Genomic DNA, 26,146 nt, shown 5'->3' with positions numbered 1-26,146 from the left:
ATTCATTTTTTTTTGCATGTTAATATCCAGTTGTCTCAGCACCATTTGTTGGAGAGACTGTTCATTCCCCATTGAGTGGTCTTGGCACCCTGTTGGCCATAATATGTATATGAGCTTATTTCTGGACTCTCAATTATATTCCATTGGTCTATAAATTTATCTTTATGCTAGTACCATACTGGTTTGATGACTGTAGCTTTGTAGTAAATTATGAGTCCTCTTTGTTCTTCTTCAAGATTGGTTTTTTGTGCTCCTTTGCAATTCTGTATGAATTTTTGTATCTTCCATTTCTGCAAAAACAGTCATTGGGATTTTGACAGGGTTTGCATTGAATCTGTAGATTGCTTTGGGGATCACTGCCATCTTAACAATAAATCATCTAATCCATGAACACATGGTGTCTTCCCATTTATTTAGGACTTTTTTTTCAGAAATACCTTGTAGTTTTCAGTATACAAGTTTTGCCACTTCCTTGGTTAAAGGTATTATTTCTTTTTGATGCTATTATAAATGGAATTTTCTTAATTTCATTTTAGGATTCTTCATTGCTTATAGAAATACAACTGAGGGAGTTCCCTAGTGGCCTAATGGTTAGGATTCCAGGCTTTCACTGCCATGGCCTGGGTTCAATCCCTGGTCAGGGAACTGAGATCCTGGAAGCTGTGTGGTCAAAAAAAACCCCCAAAAATGATGGTTTTTTTGTATCCTGCAATTTTGCTGAATTATTAGCTCTAATAATTTATATTCTATATCACGTCCACTGCAAATGTAGTTTTACTCCCTCCTTTCCAATTTGGATGACCCCATATTTTTTAATGTCTTAAATTTTTGCAAGTCAATTCCTACTCATGGTACCATGTTCCTTTGTACTTTTTTTTTCCTTTCTGATTTTTAACTGTGAGCTATCATTGAGTCCCTGCAGAGTATTTGTTTGCTTCTGGCAGCACTGGGTTGCTCTGATTTGGAACTTTAAAAAATAAATCTTCTGCTTGGGTTTTCTCAGACTACCTATGTAGTAAGACTTAGGGCTACAAATCTTCACAAAGGCCAAACTATTACTACATATTCTGAGAGAATACTCTCCTGCCACAGAGCATCAAAATTCAAGGTATGCAAACTCCTCATCATATGTATTAGGGATGGGTTTATCCTGTTTGAACACCACTCTTTGGATGCATTCTGGGCTTTGCAAAGGTCATGAAAATACATTTCATTGGTTCTTCAAGTGTTCTCAAGATGAAAGCGTTTCTGATTATAGTCAGCTTCCTTTTTGGGTTCCTGTTTCAATTTGGTTTTGGCTTGAGAGTACTTTCTTTCTTGACAGATTTTTTTTAAAACACATTTTTTAAAAGTGTTTTTATTCCCCCGTTTAGTTGCTTTTTCACAGGAGAGATGGTCAGTGTAATCATCTATACTGATAGAAACTGAAATGTCCATCCACTCACTGAGGTGGCCTTTAGTCAGTCAAGGTTCCATTAATTATTTTTCTATAGTATACTGAAGTTTTTGGTTTTTGTACTTTTGGAGTTAAAGAAAAACAAGGAATACTTTTGGCAAAGCCTACCATTTAGCTCACAGTCATCTATTAAATAGCTGACCACCTAACAATGTGCCAGGCAGTCACCTAAGTCATGCAGGGGAACAAAACAAAAATCCTGTTCTTAGAGCTTACATTCTGGGGTGAGGTTGGGGAGTTAACAGTAAATATTACATTTAAGGTGGGTATTACAGAATATGCCATGATGCACTCTTGCTGGTATTTTATATAGAATAGTTGAGAAAAAAACACCGATGGCATGACATTTGAACAGAGACCTAACAGGGAAGAAGGAGCCGAACTTTATCTTTGATAATTCCAGGTAAAGGGAAGAACAAGGGAAACATCTTGAGGTAAGAAAAAGCCCACCGTGTTCAAGCCTCAGCAGAGGCCTGTGACGGAGCTGAGGAAGTTGGTGGGGAAGAGTGATGAGGGAAGAAGTCAATGTGGTGGGAAAAGTCATTCCAGCCTGTAAATTGCTTTTAGGATTTTGGCTTTTGCTCTGAATGAGAAACCATTAGGTTTGGAGCAAAGCGATAACACGATCAGATATGGTTTAAAAGGAGTATGCTGGGTGCTGTGTCTGGGACAGATTACTACAAAGTAAAAAGCAGGGACACTACTCAAGTTATTTCAAGAATCCAAGAGATGATGTAGATTTAGACCACTGTGACAGCAGTGAATATGGTGAATAGGTAGATTCTGAAAAAAAAGAAAATTTAAGTAGAACTGACAGAACTGCTGTTTAATTTGGAAGTGTGAGAAATCAAGGTTAATGCCTAGTAGGTTTTGGGCCAGTGCAACTAAAATGTTTGTACTTACTGAGGATAAGAAGAGGTAGGGGCGTGTGTCTGCGTGTAGAAATCAAGTCAGTCATCCTTTAGACAGCCAGATGGGATGATGCATAGGAAGTTCCTGAATAGGAAGTTCAGGAGAAATGGCTGGTAGGTCAGCATATCACAATGGTTAACTGTGTTCTTAAGCAACTAGGGCATGAAAGTACTTCATTGTTTGGCCTTACTTGACAATACTCAAATTTGATATGGTAAACAAGGAATCGAGGTTACATAGAGGCTCAGACAATAGTAAGAATGAAAAGTAGTTATTTCATAAAACCATTTTCTACAATACAGAAAAAAATTAAGAGGGCTCTTAAAAATTTTTAAATACATAATTTCATCCAGAAAGTGTACAACTCGGGAAGAGATTATCGACAACGGAATGTTAAAACAACATATTCCATGTAAAAAAGCAACTATCAGGAACACTGTGTACCAGTTATTCATTAAAAAATTCTTCAAAATGAGGCAAAGAAAGGAACTAGTAGTTTAACAGAGTATCAGGAAAGAATGCAAAATATTGGTTAATTACTGGGGACCTGAAAAAAAACACTCGGCTAACTGCAATCTTCCTAGTCTTCCTAGAACTTTTTGACCTTTCAACACAAGTTCTTCCATAACTTTTATTTTGGAGGGGGAGGGGCTGTCACGTCTGAAAATTCTGGAACAAATACCCTGTTTATTTTTCTATTATACTGGGAGAGTAGAAAGTTTTAGTAGCTACCTTAGGGTACGTTCAGTATCTTCTAAATTCAATGAAGACTGCCAATACCCTTAACATGACATCTTACGTTTTCAAACCACCTCCCACAGCCCCCCAAAAGTTGCTTAGGCCACAGAATGAGACCAGGGCTCAAATCCTTGTTCAGTTAGGTTATCTAGCCAACCCTCAGCAGGAAAACTCTTGCACCTCGTTACTCATTTTAACTAATACTTGGCTATTGGCTGAATTATGCACACCCAGAATAAAGTTAGGTCTTAGTTATAAATTTGAATGTCAATGGGTTAGACTGTTACTCAAATTAGTTCACTGTAGGATGTTAATAAATCTTAGTATTATTAAGTAAACATGTAAATCAACCCACAATATTAAAAGTACTATGAATTTGTCATTGTTAGAAATGTAGTACTTGGGCATACAATATAACAAGTTCTCTTACAGCCATGAAACATCAAGACTAAAATGAGTAAAATCATCACAGGGTCAGAAGTATCACTGCCGTAGTCTACTACAAGGGAGAACTAGGAACAGCCTTCACCTGGATGGTTTTTCCAAACAGGCCACTGGGTACCATTCCATAGTTTCTCAATCATTGGCCTGGAGTGGGGTCTGATAACTTCCATTTGAGAGAACTTCCCAAATGATACTGATTATTGCTGGTCTTGGGGTCACGTTTTGAGAATCACTGTCCTAAATTCTTTACAGACCATAGTTTTTGTTATAACTTTAAGAAATTCAAAAATAGAACTCACACACAGTATAAAGTTAAGTGTGGATTTCACGTTAGCTGGAATTACCGAGTTAAGACCAGAGTGTCTTTAAACACAGACTTTAATGGTAACAATCCTTTAAGCTCTATTAACCTTAGCTATTACAAGTGTTATGCAGATGTCACTATTAGACAATATTTAGTGACTTGCACTGGGTTCCTCATAAAATAGAGACAAATTCACTTAAAACTGTAATCAACAATCATTTAACAGTTTTGTTATGCCAACACAAAACATGGCTAATTTGAGTCACTTCCAAAATCACTAACACAGCATGATCAGTATCTGAAGTATATCAACTAAGCCATTAAAAAAAAAAAAAGTGAGTGTTTCACTACCCCTGAGACCACCAGTTAACTGTGGTTCATACTTTAAAAAATTGTGAGTACACCCACACAAGAAAGCAGAGTAGTAAGTTATTTTTTTTCTTTTAAATCTGATTATCACATTGCAAACCTGCCCAGGAATAAAAATGAGTCACTTAAAATATAATTTATCATTAACAGGTCAACTGGACTATAATTCCCATAGATTAAGAGAAACTTAAGTATTTAAAATCTGAGTTATGCATTAAAAGACATAGGAAACAGGAAGAACCAAAATCAATTTTTAATCTAACGATCACTTCAGTCCTATACATGGCACTAGTAATATGTATGGGGGGGAAAAGGACAAATTCTTGGATTCTTTTGAAGGTTTCATTGCAGATGATCTCAAGTCCAGTGTTCATACATTCAAAAATGTTGGTTTTCCAGGTACTTTACTGTTCTCTTAAACCTGGAGAAGCCTTTATGGCTTATTCCCTTAGAAGTGACATACGAAATATAGAAAGCATCAAGTCAAAGATACAGAGAACTGGACACATCTACTAATCATTATGACAATAGTTTAAGGAAGTCATCTCTATAAACACTTAAGGGCTATCTATGGCTAAAAAGGTCAATTTGAAAGCCAATTAGGAATCCAGAAGCTCTGACAAGTATGTTTTATTCGTGGTTGGCTTTTAAGAAATGATATGCCTACTATAAAAGCTGTTATTTTGAGGGAATCTCAGAATTTATTCTAAAAATAGAGCAAAAAAAAGTTTCTTACCTTGTGGAGAGGTATGTTACTAATTTCTCATTTGTACTTTGAATCCAACAGTTTTAACAGTATGACATCTACCCTTGAGTTATTTTTAAAGCAAAAGATAAAACGAAAAATTCACTCATTGGAAAATTGTATAACTGGATTGATATTTCTCAATGAAATGCTTATTACAGAATTAACAAAGCCAAAACATCTTCGGAAGGCATGCATTTCACTTTCAGTTTAGAGAAGAACCTTAAGTCAATAAATCATGTCCAAACTACATAGTAAAATGTTTATAAAAATCAAGCTTTAACATTTATTTTATATCTAACTTTCCACATCTGTGCGCAGACAAGGAGTAAGATTGCACATAAGTGTAAGCAGTGCAAAAATGTGGAAGTGGAAAAGTCACCGATGTGCTAGAAATTGAATACAGGACTGTAAGAAAGCAATGGACAAATCAAAATAACTAGGAAACAGTAATAAAACTATAGGGTCAGAATTAGGAAGGGTGAAGAATGATAATGCCCTTGTTACTACAGAAGTTAAGTAAGTGGCACAGATAGCACTTGTCAAACAAAACATAATCCAATAGCATTTGACTTTTATTCATTCATGTTAAGTCACCTGAAATGATATCTGTTGCAGTTAAATGCTCATTAATGTAAATGGCTGAACAAATTCATTTTAATGGATACTCACTCCATTAAAAAAAAAAAAAACTCAATATCCCACATAGTTAAGTCACTTCAACATAGCCTTATGACAACTCCCACACCAAAACAGTACTTTATTTTGTAAATTTTGACCCATTATTACTCCCATGTTATGTTTTCAGCTGTCAAGTGTACAAGGTGAAGAAAAAATTTAGTTAGATGGGGGTTGCACCTGGAAAATAAATTTCTTAAACTCCACATACACGTTTCAAAACTGCTGGGTCCCAAGTCCATCAATGAACTCCCGGGCTGCCAGTATCATGTGCAGCATACTAAAGCTACACTATCTGAATAGCTTATTAATTCTGCATAAATCAGGTCAAACAATGTGTCAACCTGTAACAGACTGCACACTTTTAACTGAACATGGCAAAATATTCACTCTCTAGAACTTTACATCATCATTTGATGTCAAACAATGAAGCAAATCCCAACAGTATATACAAAAAACAGCTTTGCATTTACAAAAGATTGTTTCCCATACTGATTAATCCAGGCAGCTAACTCATTGGTTTATGCAACTTTATTGAAGAAAAATAAATCAATTACTAGCAGAGCTATTAGTTGATCACTCATCCATTGACAACTTGCATCATTTATTCAGTGCTATATTAAACAGTGTATTGGAAGATAGATTAACTAATAGCTCCAAGCCTCCTAACAATTTAAATGAAAATTACAAAATGTTTGAGACCCTATTTTGGAATACAAAGGGTGTTTCACTTCCAATTTCCATTCTCTGTAGAACAAGAACAGGTCATTCCTTTATTGACATGCATAAAATACATCACATTTTCTGTTCTGCTGATGCTATAAATTCAATACCAATTCTCCAGCCACATCAGTTATGAGCATAAAGTATATCATGTAACCTCAAATCTCTAACAGTGGAAGGCTTACACAAGATGGATGCTGCTAGAATAATGCTGCTTCCTTTGATGTGGCAACTGAGCATCCATCTCCCTCCCCCTCTGATGATTCTTCAGCATGTTAGAGCAGTGAGGAATGGTTTTAGTCTCATAACCAAGTTAGAGTGAAGACATTGGCCACATAATACACATGCTCCATTTTTTAAAAAATTCTGAATCTTGGGCAACTGTTCTCTTGTAACTACTTTACAGTTTCTAAAAGCAGTTATTGTCCAAAGCTGGAAGAACTTAAGTCTTCTCAGATGAGCATGTGAATGAATGGAGGGAGGTAAACAAAAAATAAAATTAAAAAAGATGAGGTCTGATAGGGGAGCAGCCGGATAAGAAAATCAAAAAAGGAACAGTAATTTAAAGTTTATTCCAGCTATAATGCAGGTTATTCTGACTTTAAGGTAGCATCACATGGCATACTTCTGAGTCCATTCCCGAGATATTCTGTTGTACCTGTAAATAAAAAAGATGTTATTTAAAAAGTTAAAATAATTTTTAATACTTAAAAGGGAAGGAAAGAATCTATTTTACCTCTAGACTCACCAGGGAGTCACCTTTAATGGCTATGATTAGAATAAAGCCAACAAGGAAGAAAAAGCACTGATACTCAAAGCACTGTAGGAAACGAGAACTTTATGCTTCAACACAATGTCCTAATACACTGAAAGCAGTATTTTAATAAACACATAGAATGGCTAACAAAAATCAAAGACCTTTTCTGTCTCCTACCACTGAGCTAATGTTCTATTAGAAACTCTACAACTAGTATCCATTCCAACAAATTTTAACATTAAAATTTTTTTTACAATTCATCAGAACAGCAGATTCTGTACATCTATAGCAATTTCCATTAAAGTCAGACCAAATAATGAACTAAAACATTTTAATCTGAATCCTAGACTTTGAAAAGTTACTTGACCCTGGATATTACCAAAAGAGAAAATGCCTTTGAGACTTCGGCACAGGCAGAAAAGTAAGACACTGGGTTAAGGTGATAAAAGAGCAGTAATTTTCAAGACGAGGTGGGTGTGTCATGTGTTCATCAAAACCACGTTACTTTCTTTTTTTTTTTTTTTTTGCAGTACGCGGGCCTCTCACTGTTGTGGCCTCTCCCGTTGCGGAGCACAGGCTCCAGACGCACAGGCTCAGCAGCCATGGCTCACGGGCCCAGCCGCTCCACGGCATGTGGGATCCTCCCGGACCGGGGCACGAACCCATGTCCCCTGCATCAGCAGGTGGACTCTCAACCACTGCGCCACCAGGGAAGCCCAAAACCACGTCACTTTTAAAGTGTGGTGATTGGCGCTAACAAGCCCCACTTGAGACCTGATGAATGAGACTCTGGAGTACAACTGGGGGCATCTTTGTTTTAGAAGAGCAACAGGTAATTCATACATGAGTAAGGTTATTTATTACTGAGGAAGATCACTAATACTGATAAAATGTTACCAATTTCTCCTTGTATTACAACCATGCCACAGGCTACTTACCCGAACAAATAATGAAGTGCTAACTTTAAGAAACAAATATATAAAAGGGCATAGGAGAACTTTTGATTTATATTTACAGTTTGACCTCTATAAAATATTAACTAACTTCATTTCAAACCGAGAACTAAACATAATTCAACCATTTTTCTAACTTTAACATATAAAAATTCTTTCCTCCAGTTCATGGTTACCTCATTTAAGGATACCTCTTGTAAAGCCAGCACTTTAAAACAAAGGTTTTTATTTAGCATACGGGGAGCCACAAAGTATAGCTGACACTAATGCATGCTTGTCAGTAATGAACATTTAGTATAGATGGTGAGGCTTAAAAGTGTTTCTCCCTTACACTGTTATCTCTTGGCAAAATTTTAACCACGTTACCACATTCCATAGAGTACTGAAGTTTAAAGTATACCAATTTTAAAGTTAAAATTTAAATACTGTAGTAGTTTGAAAAAGAAACTCAAATTTTCTTTTCTTACTGGTGCTAGATAACTGGTTTGCCATGCAAAAATACTCTCAAGCAATAATGACTATTGGGTATACTTCCACGCTAAACAGAGATCAAGCAGTTAAATGTACAGTTTTCAGAAAACTGCCACATCTGTTACCTTTTGTTAGTTAATCCAGTGCCTTAATGCATGCAGCACTCAAGTGCTGGCAGTACCATGAATAAGCGCACCATAGAGTGCAGATCCTCTTACCCTACAACATAGCGTATTTCTCTGTCCACTCTCTTGCTAACCTATTGTACCTAATTGAACAAGTATACTTAGCATTAATTATAACATACAAAAGTTATAATGGTAAAGTTGTACATACATAAAGAATTCAATATATAAAAAATTTAGACCAAATTTTTACAACAGTACCGGTATTTTTTTTCAAAAACATAATTGGGGTGAAGAAAAAATACCTTTCTTCCTCAAAACAAAGTGACAAAACATTGAACATGTTAGAAGAATAAAACATTTTAGATGGGCTGTTTATTGCCACATAAACCAAAACCTAGTAATTCAAAAAAAAAAATCACATTTCAGTAACTGGCTTTCTGTACATTTCAACTATCATCTTACCAGAAATAAGCATCAAGTCTTCTTGGCGTTGCCATGACGACTTACAGCAAAGTATAAGCCTAACTCATTAAGAAAAGCCACTTTTTATACTGCTTTCTTAAACTAGTACATACTTACTTATCTCTGTCTGTTTTATAGATCCGTGCAATCTCTGGCACTAGGGGGTCATCTGGGTTTGGATCACATAGCAGTGAACAAATGGATAAAAGAACTGGAAGAAAACAAATGCCTGTTACCCATCATCAGGAATTTGGATACATACAAGTATTTAAAAACATGTATTATAAACCTCAATCTTCAAAAGATTTTTATTAGTTTATATCTTAATCTCCATAAGACAAAGCTTTACAGAGATTCTGCTTTATAGGAGACAAGTTCCTGGTAGGTAAGAAATACTAAAAATAGATATTTGCTCGCATCAAGTTTACTGATTAGCTATAAAAATCTGCCAAAATCAGGGGTTCTAAGACAGTCAAATGATGCCATATTAGTTTATATTACTTTTTTTTTTTTTCTTTTTTTTTTTTGCCATTCTTCAAGCCATGTGGGATCTTAGTTCCCCAACCAGGGATAGAACCCGTGCCCCCTGTAGCAGAAGCGCAGAGCTCTAACCACTGGACCACGAGGGAATTCCCTGTATTACCTTTTAAGTTAAGTGGTATAAGAATTTAAGTAACTGGAGTTTCTTGGTACTCTGCAGGGTGGGGGGGACCTTGAATAAAAATATCTGGGGAACATCTGTGCAGTATTATTCTTAGCTGTTTGTCATGATAAAAAAATCCACTTTCTGTCCTGCTCTCGGGGGAGTTTCACAGAAATTCACAACTGCCCCCACTAACTGTATGTTTTGTCTCCCCGAATTTATAAGGTAGAGACCATATCCTAAGAGTACTGGTTAAATTTAACAACGCCAAGATCTATTACTAAATGGGCCTTCAACTCTAGCTCTTACCCTGCCCTGTTCAAAATATCAACTTAAAAGATGCCAAGCATCATGGAACATGTACCTAATTCATTCTGAATGTCTGTTATGTGCCAGACACTGTGCAAGGTTTTTATAAAAGTTTAAGATATAAAAGCTTAAAATTATCGCACATATAATTTTAAACCCAAGTGCGGGGGCAGATATAAAACTAAACCCACATTTATAGAAGAAGTGTTCAGTATTACAGTGCATTTCCAACGATGGTTAAAAAAATAACCTGGAACCTAGTATTAAAGCTCTCTTAATACCAGGTATCTGGTGTTAACAGAGTCTGATCTGAAAAGAAACTTGAATGTAGCCAAGAGGGTGAAAAATAGGCCTAAAATTATGCCGCACTTGAAAGAATTACAGTAGCATTCACCCAAATTATTTTTCTTTCTCCCCGCAAAAAGTATTTCCTATCAAATAAAATTTTGGGAACGCTACACAGTCCCTTTAAGGAGATTCAAAAGCACTGTACAAGCATATGAGAGGCTTTATGATGTCCTGCCTTAAAAAACAAATGAACAAACAAAACCAGTTTCACTTTGCATTTACCATACTCATAAAACTTTTGGTAAAACGCTATTAACTATTTCAAGAAACAATTTGGGGAATGCTGCAGTAAGTACTCAGCCAGAAATTGAGAATGCTTTGAGTTAGCTGCTATCCTCAAATATCTGAAATACTGTCATAATTAGCAACGTTAAAACCTAATTTTGTGTACTAAGGAATGTCAATACCCCAAAACTGAAAATTACTAAAAGAAAGACTTCCTTCCCATTAAATAGTTTTGTGTTAGATGATTTTATTTGTGGGGTAAAAGCGACATAAAAGCCACCAGAGTCATTCAAAGAGTAAGAGATGGAGAGACACTCCATCTCCATCTGGGATATTGACATGGAGACTGGACAACCTATTAAAGATGTCACATAATGGATCCCCATTAAAGTAGAAGAGCAGAATTTATGTACAGACCTTCCCAAAACTATACATTTTAGACTAGTATTAGGTAGGAACAACCTACCATGACCACAAAACACCTAACTAAAGGTTTTTAAAAAGGTTTTTTATCTAAAAAATAATAAACACGGGAAAGCAAAACCACCATTTTTCTATAAGAAAGCTCAAGTTTCAAAAGCTCTATTAACTTTCGGTATATCATTTTAGCTAAAAGGCAAGGACTGTATGAGATGTGCAGGTGGCTTGGGACTGAAAAATACTGCAGAAATCAATTAAAATAAACGTTGCTACTGTTATCTGCAAATAATGCCTCCCCCATTTGAATGTTAACTTCTTCCCACAAAATGTTTTTAAATCAATACTGCTGAACGAGCAAAAATGATGTAACTTCTTGTTCCTTTCCCCACCTTTATCAAAAAGTTGTCATTATAAAAATACTCAGAAAAGTAGGCCCAAAAATGAAACTCCTTTAACTATTAGAAAATCAGCCTCTCAAGACTTTCTCTAAAACTATTTTACCTTTAGAAATAGTTAAAGCAGGAGACCACTGTGATCTTAGAATATCGAGACAAATGCTGCCATTACTGTTAATATTTGGATGATAAATTCTTGTTGTAAATGCAACCTAAAAACAAAAGCAAGAACAAAAACTTTAGGTATTTTTCCCAAATAAAAACAAGCACCCTAAACTCTGGCAGAAGACTTTAGCAAGACTCAAAATACTGTTAAAATTCTAAAAAATCAAATAGCTAAAACCTAATTAATACACCTAAAAGGACCAAATATTACAGCAACTGGTTTCTATATTCTGACCAAGATCCCTCAGGGGCTCCCCTATTTTTAATTAAAATGGAAAATACAACGTTGGGGCAAAAATTTTATTGTCAATGATATGGTGGGTGATTCTGAAGGTTAACTTTTGGCCCTACCATATCATGAGTATCAAAGAGCCATTTGAAGGGTATTTAACATTCACTTAAAAATAAGAAACTTCCAAATGTACACCAAAACACACAGGCCAGCTCATTTAAGGCATCGAGCTACAAAGGTATGTATTTGACCCTCCATTTCCACTGTACATAAAAAACACAAATTTGAATATCACAAAGGCATTTCATCTAAAAGAACTGTCATATTGCACCTATAATTGTGAAGATAGTTTTAGTGAAGTGCCAATGTTCTATATATATTATCTTCCATAGTTATTCATATAGATTGAGTTTATCTCAATGGCTCTGAAAAGTTAAGGACCACATGCTTTTAATACCTATAAACCAGTCACCCCAGTGCATTAAGCAACTCTTGAGTTTTGATAAATTTACTGTTACGTGTGCAAGCTCAAAGCCCAAAATGTATTACAGTCTGTCTGAACCCCAATACAAATACGGTGTCATTTTTAGCAACATGTGAAAATGCATACTTAAGTTGGATATTTGGAAGCCTAGTATTATAAGACACTAGGGGTAATAATCCAAATCTGTATAAGCACAATAAAGGGGAAAATAAAAAAAGCTTTCACATGGTATATTTGAGCCTTGCAACATTAAGGATATGGCAATTCTCACCTCCACTTATAAAGTTCAAATCCAGATTTAGCTGCTCTTTTAACTAAAGGTTAAGAGTCAGCATTCAACATCAGTGATTCAACTCAATATATACATTCATCCTCAATTATTCTTATTCACTATACATTCATATCAATTTAGCCTTGACTTACACAGAACCCTAATTTCTAAGAACTAGAAATTCTTATTTCTGGAATAGAACACAAATCTATACTCACAGATTTGGAGGGGAAATACTTGCCTTAGGTGGTTTGAAGGGGTAGTCTGTAGGAAAATGAATTGTCAAAAAGAATACACCGCCTTGATATGGGCTGTCATTCTGCGAAAAGAAAAATATGCTTAACTCTGCTATTTTAAATGTTATTGCTAGATAATTCATGTAACATTTCTATTTTCTAAGCACTTCTCTAATATGAAGCAAAATTACCTATTTACACTGCAAGAGTCTAAATTATTCCACAATGAAGTTCGTATTAGTGAAAAATCACAATATTTACTACAGAACAATGAACCCTAATTTACGTAGATCCTACTTTATGTAAGTTAAAGAAATTTAGAAAAAATAACCCAGAAACACAAGGTTCTAGACCCCAATTTTCACAACGTATACTTAGCAATAAAACTCTACATAATAATGTACCGAATTATAATTTGAAAATATAAGTTTACATTTATTTGTAGAATATTTCTTCTAATGATAGTCATATATACACAAATGGCTTTGTAACTCAAGAAGCTATCCTGGTTACTGGCAAACCAAAAAGTTAGGTCTTGTAGGTAACATAACAACTCCCTTCAGTAGGAGAAGTAGAACAGAAACAGAGTATGTTTTTAAAGAAAGTTTAGTTCCCAACTGGCTCCTCAAAATTCTCATTTAAAAACCATGAAGTCTTGGGACTTGCCTGGTGGCACAGTGTTTAAGAATCTGCCTGCCAATGCAGGGAACACGGGTTCAAGCCCCGGTCCAGGAAGATCCCACATGCCGCGGAGCAACTAAGCCCCTGCGCCACAACTACTGAAGCCCACGCGCTCAGAGCCAGTGCTCCGCAACAAGAGGAGCCACCACAATAAGAAGCCCGCACACCGCAATGAAGACTAGCCCCGGCTCGCCGCAGCTGGAGGAAGCCCGCGCGCAGCAACGAAGACCCAATGCAGCCAAAAATAAAAATAAATAAATTAAAAAATAAAAACCATGAAGTCTTTTCTTCAAAAGCACACTACTGAGTTCTCTACAGCCAATCAATACACAGGATTACTAGATTTGGAAAACTGTGGAATGTTTGTTTGGTCCATTTCAACAGAAAATACAAAATTTTAAGCTATAGCACTACTTTTTCTCCTTAGCTGTCTTGCCCACTTTGAGTATGAAGAACTCCTCAGTAAATAAATACTATACAGTGTTAGTATGAAGTAACATTTGGGAATAACATTTGCTAGTATTTTACATTTAATTTATTAACCAATAAAAGGAAAAAGATATTGTTCCCATTTTATGAGTTGAGTAAAATAGGACTTGAAATAACTTAGTGAGTATACAATTGGTACACGATAGAACCAGGATTCAAACCCAGGTCTTCTGAAAACCCCTGCCGGACTCGGATCAAAGAATGACGACAAAAGATGGTGACCCAGTCAAAGATTTTAAGGTCAACGTTTTTTTTTAAAAAAGGGATTGCGTAATTGTCTCTGGCTATGCAAAGAGCCAACCTGAAGACGTGTTTGAAAATTTGAGTTATTACCAACACCTATTCCTCTGCATGTGAGTGAGGATGTATACAGCACTAATATGAGCCTTTTTCTATGCTCACTCTGTATGTGAGGCAAATAACCTTCACAGGTCTGACGCTGTAAGTTCATTTAATCCCCAGACCTCTGTAAAATAATTAAACATTAGTTGAATTACTTTAACTCTGCCGTTCTATTTACTAAGTATATGTAAGGGACACAGAACAATTTCTTTTCTTGATGAGTTTACAGTCTGGTAAAGAGACATACAGTGAAATGTTATAGCTATTATGACAAATGAACAAGGGTATATACCTGGGCTTTAAAGGAGAAAGGTCAACTTACTGATAATCAAGTTCAAAGAAACATGACTATTTAAATGGAAGTACTACTCTCTAAGTCTTTCCTACTCCCAAGTCCCTCCTTTTCATAGTGCCTACAAAAAATTTTAATTCAAAAAACTAAGACTGCAAAACAGCATTTGAGAAGTATAGAAAAACAAATCAAAGCAAGGCACCAGAATGTGATCCGAACTTATTAGACCAATATATCATTGTTAAATAATAAAGCTACATTAACTGGAAATAGATGCTTCAAACAGCATACCCTTTTAGAAAACAGGCTCATACTGAAGATAAATGTTTGTACTAAGTACAATTAACAATTTAAGGGTAATCCCAAAACATTAAGTTTTCATTAAAGCCAATTCCAAAAGTTCTGTTTAAGCTTTCATTCCAAGTTTCATACAATCAAGCACTGTATCTGACTGTTTCTTAAAGGCAGTCTAACAGTAAGATTTAGGCAAAGCCAAATTTCATTTCACTTTTTCAAAAAAAAGAACTTACAGAATGAAAACATTTCAATGTTACAAATTAACACTAAAATTCCAGCAAATAAAAGAGGAAAAACTGGTAAAAACCATAACCAAACTATGTCATCTAAAAAAATTGAGGCTCTATATCAAATTTACCATAAATTGACAGCAAACAAATACACCAAGAAAAACAAAAAGGAATACACTGATCAGCAAATTGACCGAATCTTAGAAATCCAGAATACATATTGTATCTCTTTTTTAGAAACCTTCTACCCTTGTTTTGCTCAAATTTGTCCAAGTTGCTTCTCCCTCAGTGTCTGTACTCTTCCCCTAAGGCAACTATAATGTATTGGTATTCCTACGGATCCATCTTCTGCTTCTATCTCCTGTCCCACACTTATTTTGGGAACTCTGGAATCTATCTCTAGTGTAGTTATTCATTCCAGGACATATATTCAAATGCCTACTGAGTATTTCTACTTGGATGTGTCATGTGTCAAAGACTCAAACCACAATCGTGAAGCCACAAACTAGGATCTCATCATTGATTCTTTCCCATCTCCTCACAGTAGTTACCAAATGTCAAAGACCCTTGAAGTCTCCTGAACCAGACTCCTCTCCTTTATACCCATGCTTCAGTTCAAGATCTTACTACCTTTTGTCTACATTATGGCAATGGTTTACTATTGGTAGTATTCCTGCCTTCACTCTGGCTTCCCTCCAATTTATGCCTCACGCTAATGATGAAGTGGTCTTTTCAAGGTACAAGTTACTCTCCAGCTTGAAATCTAGCACAGCTTTCAAGATTAAAGTTCAAACTCCTGTGCTTTAATGATCTGATTTCCACCCATCTAGTTAGTCTCATCTTCCACCTCTTCTCCAGAATACACTCTCTGTATTGCACATAAAATAAGGATGTTTCACATCTCCTTTTTCTCCTGTTTCTTTCCCTACTTGGAATAGTCTTCCTTACCCACAGGACCCTACCTATACTACAGGGTCCATCTTGTGCTTAAATGTCTTAAAAAAGATAAATAATACAGCCCTCCCTTTAGTACAAACTGCAGGCTGTCCTTTTTAAACTATCTTGTTCTGTACACTATTATCCAACATAATTTTAACTTGTGTTTTCCTCTTACACTAGACTATAAAGCTCCTTAAAGAGTAAGGTACGGGGCTTCCCTGGTGGTGCAGTGGTTTAGAGTCCACCTGCCGATGCAGGGGACACAGGTTCGTGCCATGGTCCGGGAAGATCCCACATGCCGTGGAGCGGCTGGGCCTGTGAGGCATGGCCGCTGCGCCTGCATATCCGGAGCCTGTGCTCCGCAACGGGAGAGGCCACAAAGTGAGAGGCCCGCATACCGCAAAGAGTGAGGTACTAAAGAGGAGTTTTCACATATTATTAGCCTTCGCAGGAAAAACATAATAAACATAATAAACAACATAAACTGAAAAATTCACCCTTATGTATCAATAAAACAATACCCACTGCTTTAGTTCAAGATCTTACTTCAGATGGACCAAATATTTTACTTCAGATGGTTTTTGTATCTGATTCTGCTCAGGCTGCCAACAGTTACATTATTCACAGATACGGTACTTTCTTCTACGGCTATATATCACAGATTAGATGGAAGTTAACGTGGTTCTCAAAATAATTTCAACAATGTCTTTCTGTCAGCTCCGTTTACAATTAAAAAAAGTCAAGCACATAAATATCAGAAACAATAGGTAAGGAAGTTAGTTTCTCCTCACTGCATCAATTCTTCATGGAAATTTCCCTTAACATAGCACAAAATAACCAACAAAAGTTTAAAAACCACATAACGAGCAACACTGCCACCTTCTTTCAACGGTTTATTTTTATCGGCATTTGTGCTTCCGCAGTATCTTGCCTTTGGAAAGAATAAGCTAGCACGTAATTTTTAAGAACCAAGCATTTTTGTTCAATCATCAAGAAGATTTCCTTACTATAATCCACCAAAATCCAATAGTAACTCTGTCATGAAACCTCAATTAGACGATCCACACCTTAGAGAGTCAGAAATCTTTAGTTCTGTGACACTGCCACCACTTTGACCTAAGAAGCACTCCAAAGCAAAAGTAATTTTGTTAACGTTTATTCTTCCAGCAAATCTGCAATTTACGGATTGTTATGCCACCACTAGCCCTATTGTTTTGGGTCACATCTGCCTGCCACTAAGGGTAGGCATACTAACAAAATAATATTATCTAATCAAACTGTGACGTTCTGTCATAAAGATGCAGTCAAAAGCCAAAACAGCATGGTTGTTTCACTGATACACTTCATAGTAAGGATAATTGTTAACCATTTACAAGCTGGCATCTAAACTTAGGTGCTTACTTACAAAACGCGCAGTTAAAATCTGCATTTTGGGTGAGTTTTTATAACTTTTGACTCATTCCTGAAATTACCCAACAGTGAAAATTAACCTCCTCAGAAAACAAGTACATTTCAGAGACTAATGTTACTAAAGCAGAACTATGCTGTTATGGTATAAATATATTTTTTGCTCTTGTTAATCAGGGAATATTTAAATAGTTCTGAAAATGAAATACCTGTTTTCAAAAGCAGAGAACTGCTATTCCTTTATATTAAAAGGTTGCTGAAAAAAATTAGCAAAGCATAGCCATAATCTGAAATACATATAAATGAAAAATGTTTCCTGAAAGTAAAAGCAAATTAACAGCTGAAAAATTCTTCAGGATAAGCAATCTTCTATTCTGTGGAAAATTACTAACAAACTCCTCAATTATGCTTCACTTCGATTTACTATAGGTGTATTCCTTACCTTTTGGAAAGGAATAAAAAAAATAACGAAGACTCAAAAGTCAAGCAGAAAAACATTACACTGATTTAAAAGTTGGTTTATTACGCACACCACCCAGTTTTAAGTCTTGACTACCAACTCTTTTGTGCTTTATTAGTACAGACAACTAATTTTTATAATGAGACTATCTTAAAGCACTCTAAATCAAAGATGAGCTTTATTTGGTATAGATATGGCAAGGCATTTTACTGAATTCTTTGCTTTGAAAATTGGTGATCTATAATGGGAAAATTCTAGAAGTTTCAACTGTAAGTGCCTAAGTGGACCTGGTAGAAATTGTGGCAGACACACACTTTCTGAAGAAAGGAGGCAGCTGCTACTCCACCCCAAGCTTGCAGAAGGAGGGTCTAGTGACAGGGTTTTTATGTGAAGATTGTCAACGTGTAAAACACTGTGTGGGCCAGCACCTCCCTGGCGGTCCAGTGGTTAAGACTCCGTCCGCGCTTCCGCTGCAGAGGGCACGGGTTTGATCCCAGGTCAGGGCCAAAAAATAAAACTTTGTATGGGCCAAACTGGGTAAGCCATGACTTACTTAACTATGTGTATTTAAGGGGGGGCGGGGCTGGGCGGGAATCACAGTTTTGTCACCAGTTAGACAAAAGCAAGCACTTAAAACAGTAAAAATAGACCTTGAGGTAACTGGAAACAACCCTGACTCTGTAGTTTTTTCACTAGAATCTCAATCACAGACACATCTCAAATTGTTAAACTAAATATCCCCCCTCTACGTGATTTACAATCAGAACTGCTGAATAAACACTTGCTAAACCAACCCACCCACTGGCTAGCTTTTTTTTCCAAGGGCATTTCTCCTTTTAGAATTATAAATATCTACTTACTGACCATTATCTCACCTAGTACATTACTGCCAGTTATGTTGAGATTAAAATACCAAAAGGGGGAAGAAAGCAGAAAATTCAGTAAAATTCAGTAACACACACACCCACCCCTCAGAATAGAAACCCTTAGGTGCCTTCCAAGTCAAAATGTTAAGTATTGTTTGATATACAGTCTTACCCCAGGATGTTTTACTGTGCTCTAATTCTGTGAAACTCTTAGATAGTATCCATAATTCTGAATATTCAATTATCCAGCACATACAGTTTCTTATCTACCCGGGATAGAAAGGATATTCAAAATATCACTTTCTAAAGACTTCCCTGACGGTGCAGTGGTTAAGACTCCACACTCCCAATGCGGGAGGCAAGGGTTCAATCTCTGTTCAGGGAACTAAGATCCCACACGCTGCATGGCATGGCCAAAATAAAATAAAATTATCACTATCTACCTAAAAATATTCAAATTTTACATGAAACTGAAGTTTTAAAAAACTCAAATATCAAAATAATACAATTAAGCTAGATTTTAGGCAGCTACAATAAGAGAGGAAGATCTTTGAGTAATATCATGGTACAGCCAGAAAACTAATGGGCTATAAGTCAGGAAGCTCTGTGACAATACTTTACATTGCTATGAAAGAAAATTAGAATGGAAGAGATATTTGACAGGTCATAGAAAAGCTGTACATACTCTAGAGCCTGAACACAGGGACAGACACAATATACTTAACTAATGACCAACTGTTTCTTCCAAAGCAGTGCAACCACTATGGCATATCTCAAATAAAAGTACAATGTAGTAAAATAAAGCTAAAGGCTTCATTAAACATTACTAACTACATCAATGCTGGATTTCAATTAAAAGCAATACTTAATTCTCGGTACTTACAGGTCCCATAATTGTGGCTTGCCAATGAAACACTAGAAAAAGAAAACACTCTTGTTATTATCTAAAAATACACAAGCTTTTTTGAAACTAACCATAAAAATCAACTTGGAAATTACTTACTATCATCCCCAACTGGACCTGCAGAACATTGTGCTGGAGGGTCACGGGCCAAATCACTAAGTTCCTACACCAAGACAGAAAATGCTGGATCATTTAACCAGAACAGAAAACACACGCAAGTAAAGACAGTCGTCTGCTGCCAGTTAGTTTTACACCATTCTTTAAGGGACATATAATCACAACTTACATCAACAATACACTCTATTAGGAAAGAAAACGTAAGTGACCCTAGTCCAGTTTCTGGGACACACTAGGCACAGTGATTTTATGGACACATACCAAGACAATCATCTCGGCTAGGGGTTCATAAAAGCACACACACACATCGCTATTAAGTTTTACTGCAGGCATACACCTCGTTTTCCCATGCTTCACGGATACAGGGTAGGGGTGTGTGTGTGTGGGGGGTTGTTTTGTTAAAACAAATGGAAGGTCTGCGGCTACCTGTGCCATCTTCCTAACAGCACCTGCTCACTTTGTGTCTTTGTATCCTATTTTGATAATTCCTGTAATATTTCAAACCCTCTACCAGTAAAGAAAGATTACAACTTGCAGGAGATCCAGACTATTAGTGTTTTTTAGTAATAAAGTATTTTTAAATTAAGGTACATTTTTTAAGACATAATGTTATTGCACACTTAATAGACTACAGTAGTGTAAACGTTAACTTTTATACGCACTGGGAAACAAACAAAAAAAACCATGTGACTTGCTTTATTGTGATATTCGCTTTATTTGGGTGGTCTGGAACCAAACCCTCAATATCTTTGAGGTGTGCCTGTACATGAACAAAAGCTGTCCTCTTATAAAATGAAAAAGTTGTAATCAGACACTTTCCAAGGTTAAGAACTTAGGGCAGTTATCAACATTCATGTTATTTGCTGAGCTTTCAGACCATCTCAGAGGCTCTGTCTTAAATACTGTCTGCTGTCTTAAATACTCTGCTTTTTCTGAACCATACTACCCAGTGACCACATTTTCTCCTTAAAAAATCTCTCATGGGGTTAGGTAAGTACCCCTTTTGGTTTGATCTCCTTATCCCTCAATTCAACCTTGTCTTTTACTCAACATGGAGTATATCTCTGGAAAAACCTACCTCTCCAGGTAGAAAAGCATTGCGCTCTTAGCAAAACAAGCAGTATCCACAATTCCATTTGACCTTATATTTCCAACATAAGTGTAATTTAGCCCTTCCATGACTTGTGCATAACCCATATGGATAATCTACTAAGGAAACAGAGTTGCTTCTTTACAAGTTTAAAAAAAATTATACAGCTTTATCTCTATATACCTATATATAAATTCCTACAGTACATGGATTTATAGACCTTTGAGATAATAATGGACTTCTAAGAAAAAGGCGGGGAATACACTGCAGGAAGACATAGCAAATATTTGCCTTTACTATGGGCAAAATAATGCACTTCAGAAAACAGCCAATTGTTCAGGAATATCAGCCTAGATTTATTCCATTAAAAAAAAAGATCAAGGCAGAAGAATTGTCCTTGGAGGGGGGGTAATCATTTTGCAATATACATATATCAAATTATTATGTTGCACATCTATTATATCTCAAAAATAAAACTGGGACAAAGGAGTGCCTTGATATGCACTTTGCCAATTTGCTTCTGAATTTCAAACTATGACTGCTTATAAGGTTATCAAGGCAGCCAGGGAATCCCAGGAGTCACAATCTTAAGATGACTGGAAGATCAGATCAGACTTTTATGCTTGCCCATGTAAATATACCTCATTTGTTCAACATATTTGAAGAAAGGAGGAAAATTCATTGCAAACACTTAGATTCTGATCAGTACTAATTACAGAAGCTCTTATCCCAGAGTTAAGCAACTAGTTAAAAGAAACTGAAACTATATACAGCTTTAGCTTAGAACTGAATCAGTTTTTTGAGTAAAAAAAATATACTGGCAGCTTGAACTAATCAACTATCCAAATGACTTTTTCATAGGCCAGATCAACTCTCATAAAGCATTTATTTGCATTCCATGATCAGCCACTTTATTATAATGGCAAGCTACTTCAATACCATCTCAAGGTATATACTACTTTATTGCAGATAAGGATTGAGCATAGTCTAACTGATACGAAGAGAACCTTTTTCCATGTTCCAAAACTTATTTAACAAGTTCTGTTGTTTAAATGATCCACCAAAAAAAGATAAAGCAGAAGCTAACTTATGCAGGCTAACTTCCTCTGCTGGAACGTAAGGGTCCAAAGAAGTCTATTTCAAGATTAAAAACTTACCTGTTCCAAACCACCCTCTCCCCTTTCCTACACAACGATAAAGATGTGAATTTTCAAAAATGCTACTAAAACCAAACACAAACTTGCGCATACAATTCAAATGCTCAAATATAGCATCATGAAATAAGGACAATGAATATGCACCTCCCTCAATATGGATCATCAGTCTGGAGTCTCACTTTTAATGCAATTTAGACCCACTATTTCCTAGGCTTATTTCCTCATCTCTAAAACACAATAGAAATGCCTGTTGTTACAGAACTTTTGAAAGAATGAATAAGATAAAGTACTTCAGCACACTATCTGGCATATAATGTATTAGGTGCTCAGCAAGCGGACTACCCACCTTGAAGGCAAGATTTCCTAGACAGGCACTCAAATCACTTGTTTACTAAACAAAAACAAAACTGCTTTATAAATAGGCTACTTATTATAGCCTTAGCTTATTTAAATCTTTTGCCTATGTGATGAATTTTTATGCTTAGTTGTCTATAACATACTCTTCTAGCAATTATATGGCTCATGCTACGATATACATTAATAATACAAGGTCAGCAATTCGAGGGCTATTTGTGGATAGGGTTTTAAAGAAACCATGTTATTGAATTGTATGAATTTACTAATACTTGACCATTTCTGAACTGCAATTTCATGTGGTTCTACCTAAAACTGGTAAGCATGTGAACTCAAATATTACTAAAATGAGTTTCTTACACGGATCTACCCCAAATTTATGTACTTTTCTGTACTTAAGCACTTTTACATATGTTAAGAAAAATATCCAGCATTTTTAAATTAAAAAGTAATTTAATGATGGGTGGTCTAACAAAATACCCAAGTGATGTTGAAACAACTTCATGAAGATCAGGAATCTATAAAGCTGACCTAGAATATATCAACATCCTACTTCGAAGTTGCACATTTTATGAAAAATCTAAGAAAACATTTTTTAACGAGTCTTCCTGCACAGACATCTCTGAATCACTCAGCCTCTATATGCTGACATTTTCACTCCTTTACAGTGAATGTGTAATTTCAGAGAGCACTGAATTTCAGCTCTTCACTCCCATAACTTCAGGCTTTTATTCCCCTCAGATAATTTCTAAATGCCTTATTTTCCAAGTTCTCCATGACTAAGACACCTCTTAAGTAATACTCCGAGATCTAATATTCGGCCAAGTATGTACCAAAATCAACTTTAAAGTCAACATAAAAAAATGACCTAAAGTAATTTTAAGAATCAAAATATCTTTTAAATCATATACCAGCACTTACCTCAAAGATGCCAACTAATTCTCATGACATTATTATGTCCATAGCAGAAGCAAGTAAGATACAGAATATCTTGGCAGTGAAAATATGTGAGAAAAAGCATAATAAGCCATCTCAGATGCTCTTCCATGCACCACTGTCTACTCAAACCCTCTTCTCCTACTTTCCTGGAAATGCTTTTCTCATACTCCACAGGTATGATTGTCGTGTTGGGGTGACTGTCAGCCACGATTAACCAACTACTCAGAAAGGGTAATCACAGAATTTTGTTCCATCTATCCCTACCCAAGATTTTCCAATTGAAGCTGGAAACGACACTTTTTCCTTCTCTAATCAGGAGCTGTAAGGATGTGACCTAGAGCTACTGGCAGGCATATGCCCTGAAATTACATGGCGAGTCCAGAGAAAAAGAGGCCACACTGGGCAGCAGAGATAAAGAACTTGGCATACAGATACACAATTTCAGTTCCTGAGGTTGTAGCTTGCTCTAATTCCTACAGTTACTGCTTTGATTGTTAACCACCCCAGTTTTCTTCAAGGGGCGGAGGCAGCAAACAGAGTAAGGAGAGATCCGCGCTAAGCAGAGTGCTACCTGGGCCCCATTACCAATTATACACATTTTATCCCACGAAATGTGTTGCTTTAATCTTGCTGTAAAACATGTAAGAAATATAAATGAAGCAAAGTCTCAAAAGGAAACTAGAGGAAGCAGGGAGAAATCATGTGGCTTACCTAGTAAAGAGTTAAACTTTCAATAATAGGAACTAAAGATTAACTTAAATCCATTTCTAAAATAAAAAGTGTAGTATCAGCTCAAGTTTCACCCAACAAAGCATTCATTCATTTATATGAAGACTACCTTTTTTGGTGTCAAGCATGTTAGGTCTGAAAATACCAAGATAGAACATGAATGCCTCTCCCAATAGACTGAGCTTAAAAAAAGCAGACATAATACAAAACCAAAAAATTATATTTCAAACAACCTGAGTGCTTAAAGTAAAGGCGTTCAACTGCTTTGTGAATCCTGAAAAGGTTATCACTAACCTTGCCTGGGTTTAAAACAGTGACATTTGAACTGGGTCTTGATGGAAGGATAAGCATTCAAGGTAGAGAAACTAATTCAAAACCAGGGGTGTGAAAGAAAACGGGCTGTAAAAACTTGCTTGTAGTTTGGTATACCAGAGACACAACAGGGCACCGGTAAGGGAGTAGCAGATGTGGCTAGAAAGGTTAATCAGGGCTGGATCTTTTGAGAGTCTTGAATATTACGGCAAAGACTATTCCACAGCCAATGGGGAGTCACTGAGTTTTAAGCAGAAATAGAGTTTTTAAGCAGGAGGAAGACAAAGGAGATTTGGATTTTCCGATGCGCTAGCAGCAGTACGCGAGGAGTGGCTGACTTTTCACGTTTTTAATCCTGAGGGCAGCCGTGCATCTGTATACCTAGCTTGATATTTAAGCTTAACACGGTTACTGTATCTCTTTCAGATGTTGAGTTTTGCAGATACAATAGATCTCTCGTGTACTCCCCAGATGCCCTTCCCTTTCCCTGACAGGAGGTGAACACTACCCTAAATTTGGTTTCTGCCGTTTCTCCACCTTTTCATATACTACACATGTATATAGCATTGTTTCTGACAAGGTCAAGGACTTCTAAGAACCTGATGAACTACTGACCCTCTATCCCCCAAATACACATGCCCACACAAAATTTTACTTAATATGGGATGTCAAAGACCCTCCTCACCCTCCAAATTGTAGGAATACCGACTACAAAGGATGTATGAGTAGATAACTACATTAGGAAACTATAGCAGTAATTCAGGTGAGAGAAGAACATAAACTAAGTCACTGGGGATGAAAAATATCTTAAAACACTGATCACTTTACCCTTACAACCACCTTATGGAAATAGGTCTCATCTCCATTTTACATTAGTGCCCCCCCCCCGCCCCGCTTAAGAGGGGAAAGGAAAGACTGAGTGCAAATACAGGACATGCTGTGCTTCAGGATGGGTAGGAAAGCAAAGTAGTGTATGTACTAGATGACCTGAAAAATAGGTCCAGGGATACATTTAAGGCTGCTTTCTAAAGAGTGTCCTTGCATCAAAGATGTATTTAAGTTAAAGAATTTGATATGGTACTTGGCAAACTGGAGAAAAAAAATTTCAATCACACCAACCCAACTCTTCATCAAGACCACTGAAATAAGAAAACAGTTGGCAGGGGAGTTTGGCGCACACTAGCTAAATGCTCCACTCACCTTGAAAGGACACTGGATCAAGGACATATAATACAGGGTACGATGCTAAAAACTGTACTCTCCATGAAAAAAAACCCACCAAAGTGAGACACTTCTCTGCCATGGTGTGCTCTTTTGGGGAAATTTTCTCCTTTCGGGATCATCTTTCTCTAAATTGCTTCTCCTGAAACCTCCTGAACACCTGGCTAGTGTGAGAATCCAGGCCTTCTCCCACTGGGAAATACGTTTCTCCCTTCCCTTTAAAAGCCTAAATAGACCGATAGGAAAAGGAGTCAATCAAATTTCTCTTACAGGCAACCAACAGGTATAGCTTAAGCCACTGAGTGTTCTCATCTGGAGGTACATGATTAAACATTAATGAGTCTGACCATTCATTATGTGGGACTCAAAACAGAAAGCCCATAGTTTGTTTTGAGGAAGATCTTTGCTTCTATCACCATGGGACACAGTATCTTTGACAATTGACTGTTGGA

At 36.4% G+C, this 26,146-nt stretch overlaps 1 protein-coding gene across 10 annotated transcripts in view; it reads right to left on the bottom strand.

The window, feature by feature from the left end:
* Window positions 1-5,223: 5,223 nt before the first annotated feature.
* Window positions 5,224-26,146, bottom strand: part of UBE2D3 (ubiquitin conjugating enzyme E2 D3) — a 66,953-nt gene continuing 46,030 nt past the window's right edge. For 5 of the 10 annotated variants that reach the window (XM_082608709.1, XM_082608703.1, XM_082608702.1 and 2 more), the window contains 6 exons: window positions 19,875-19,938; window positions 19,755-19,802; window positions 12,874-12,951; window positions 11,587-11,692; window positions 9,258-9,369; window positions 5,224-7,027 (listed from right to left, as the gene is read on the bottom strand). In XM_082608709.1, the coding sequence (XP_082464835.1) occupies window positions 6,982-7,027; window positions 9,258-9,369; window positions 11,587-11,692; window positions 12,874-12,951; window positions 19,755-19,802; window positions 19,875-19,880 (396 nt within the window). In that variant the 5' untranslated portion in view covers window positions 19,881-19,938 and the 3' untranslated portion in view covers window positions 5,224-6,981. Of the gene's footprint in view, window positions 7,028-9,257; window positions 9,370-11,586; window positions 11,693-12,873; window positions 12,952-19,754; window positions 19,805-19,874; window positions 19,939-26,146 lie in introns of all 10 variants that reach the window. The other 5 variants (XM_082608705.1, XM_082608706.1, XM_082608707.1 and 2 more) reach the window with 5 other exon arrangements.

The sequence above is a fragment of the Mesoplodon mirus genome (assembly GCF_964341445.2).
Source record: "Mesoplodon mirus genome assembly, chromosome: 2".
Lineage (NCBI taxonomy): Eukaryota > Metazoa > Chordata > Mammalia > Artiodactyla > Ziphiidae > Mesoplodon > Mesoplodon mirus.
The sequence above is the reverse complement of the archived record's forward strand: the minus strand, read 5'-3'. Positions and strand labels throughout refer to the sequence as shown.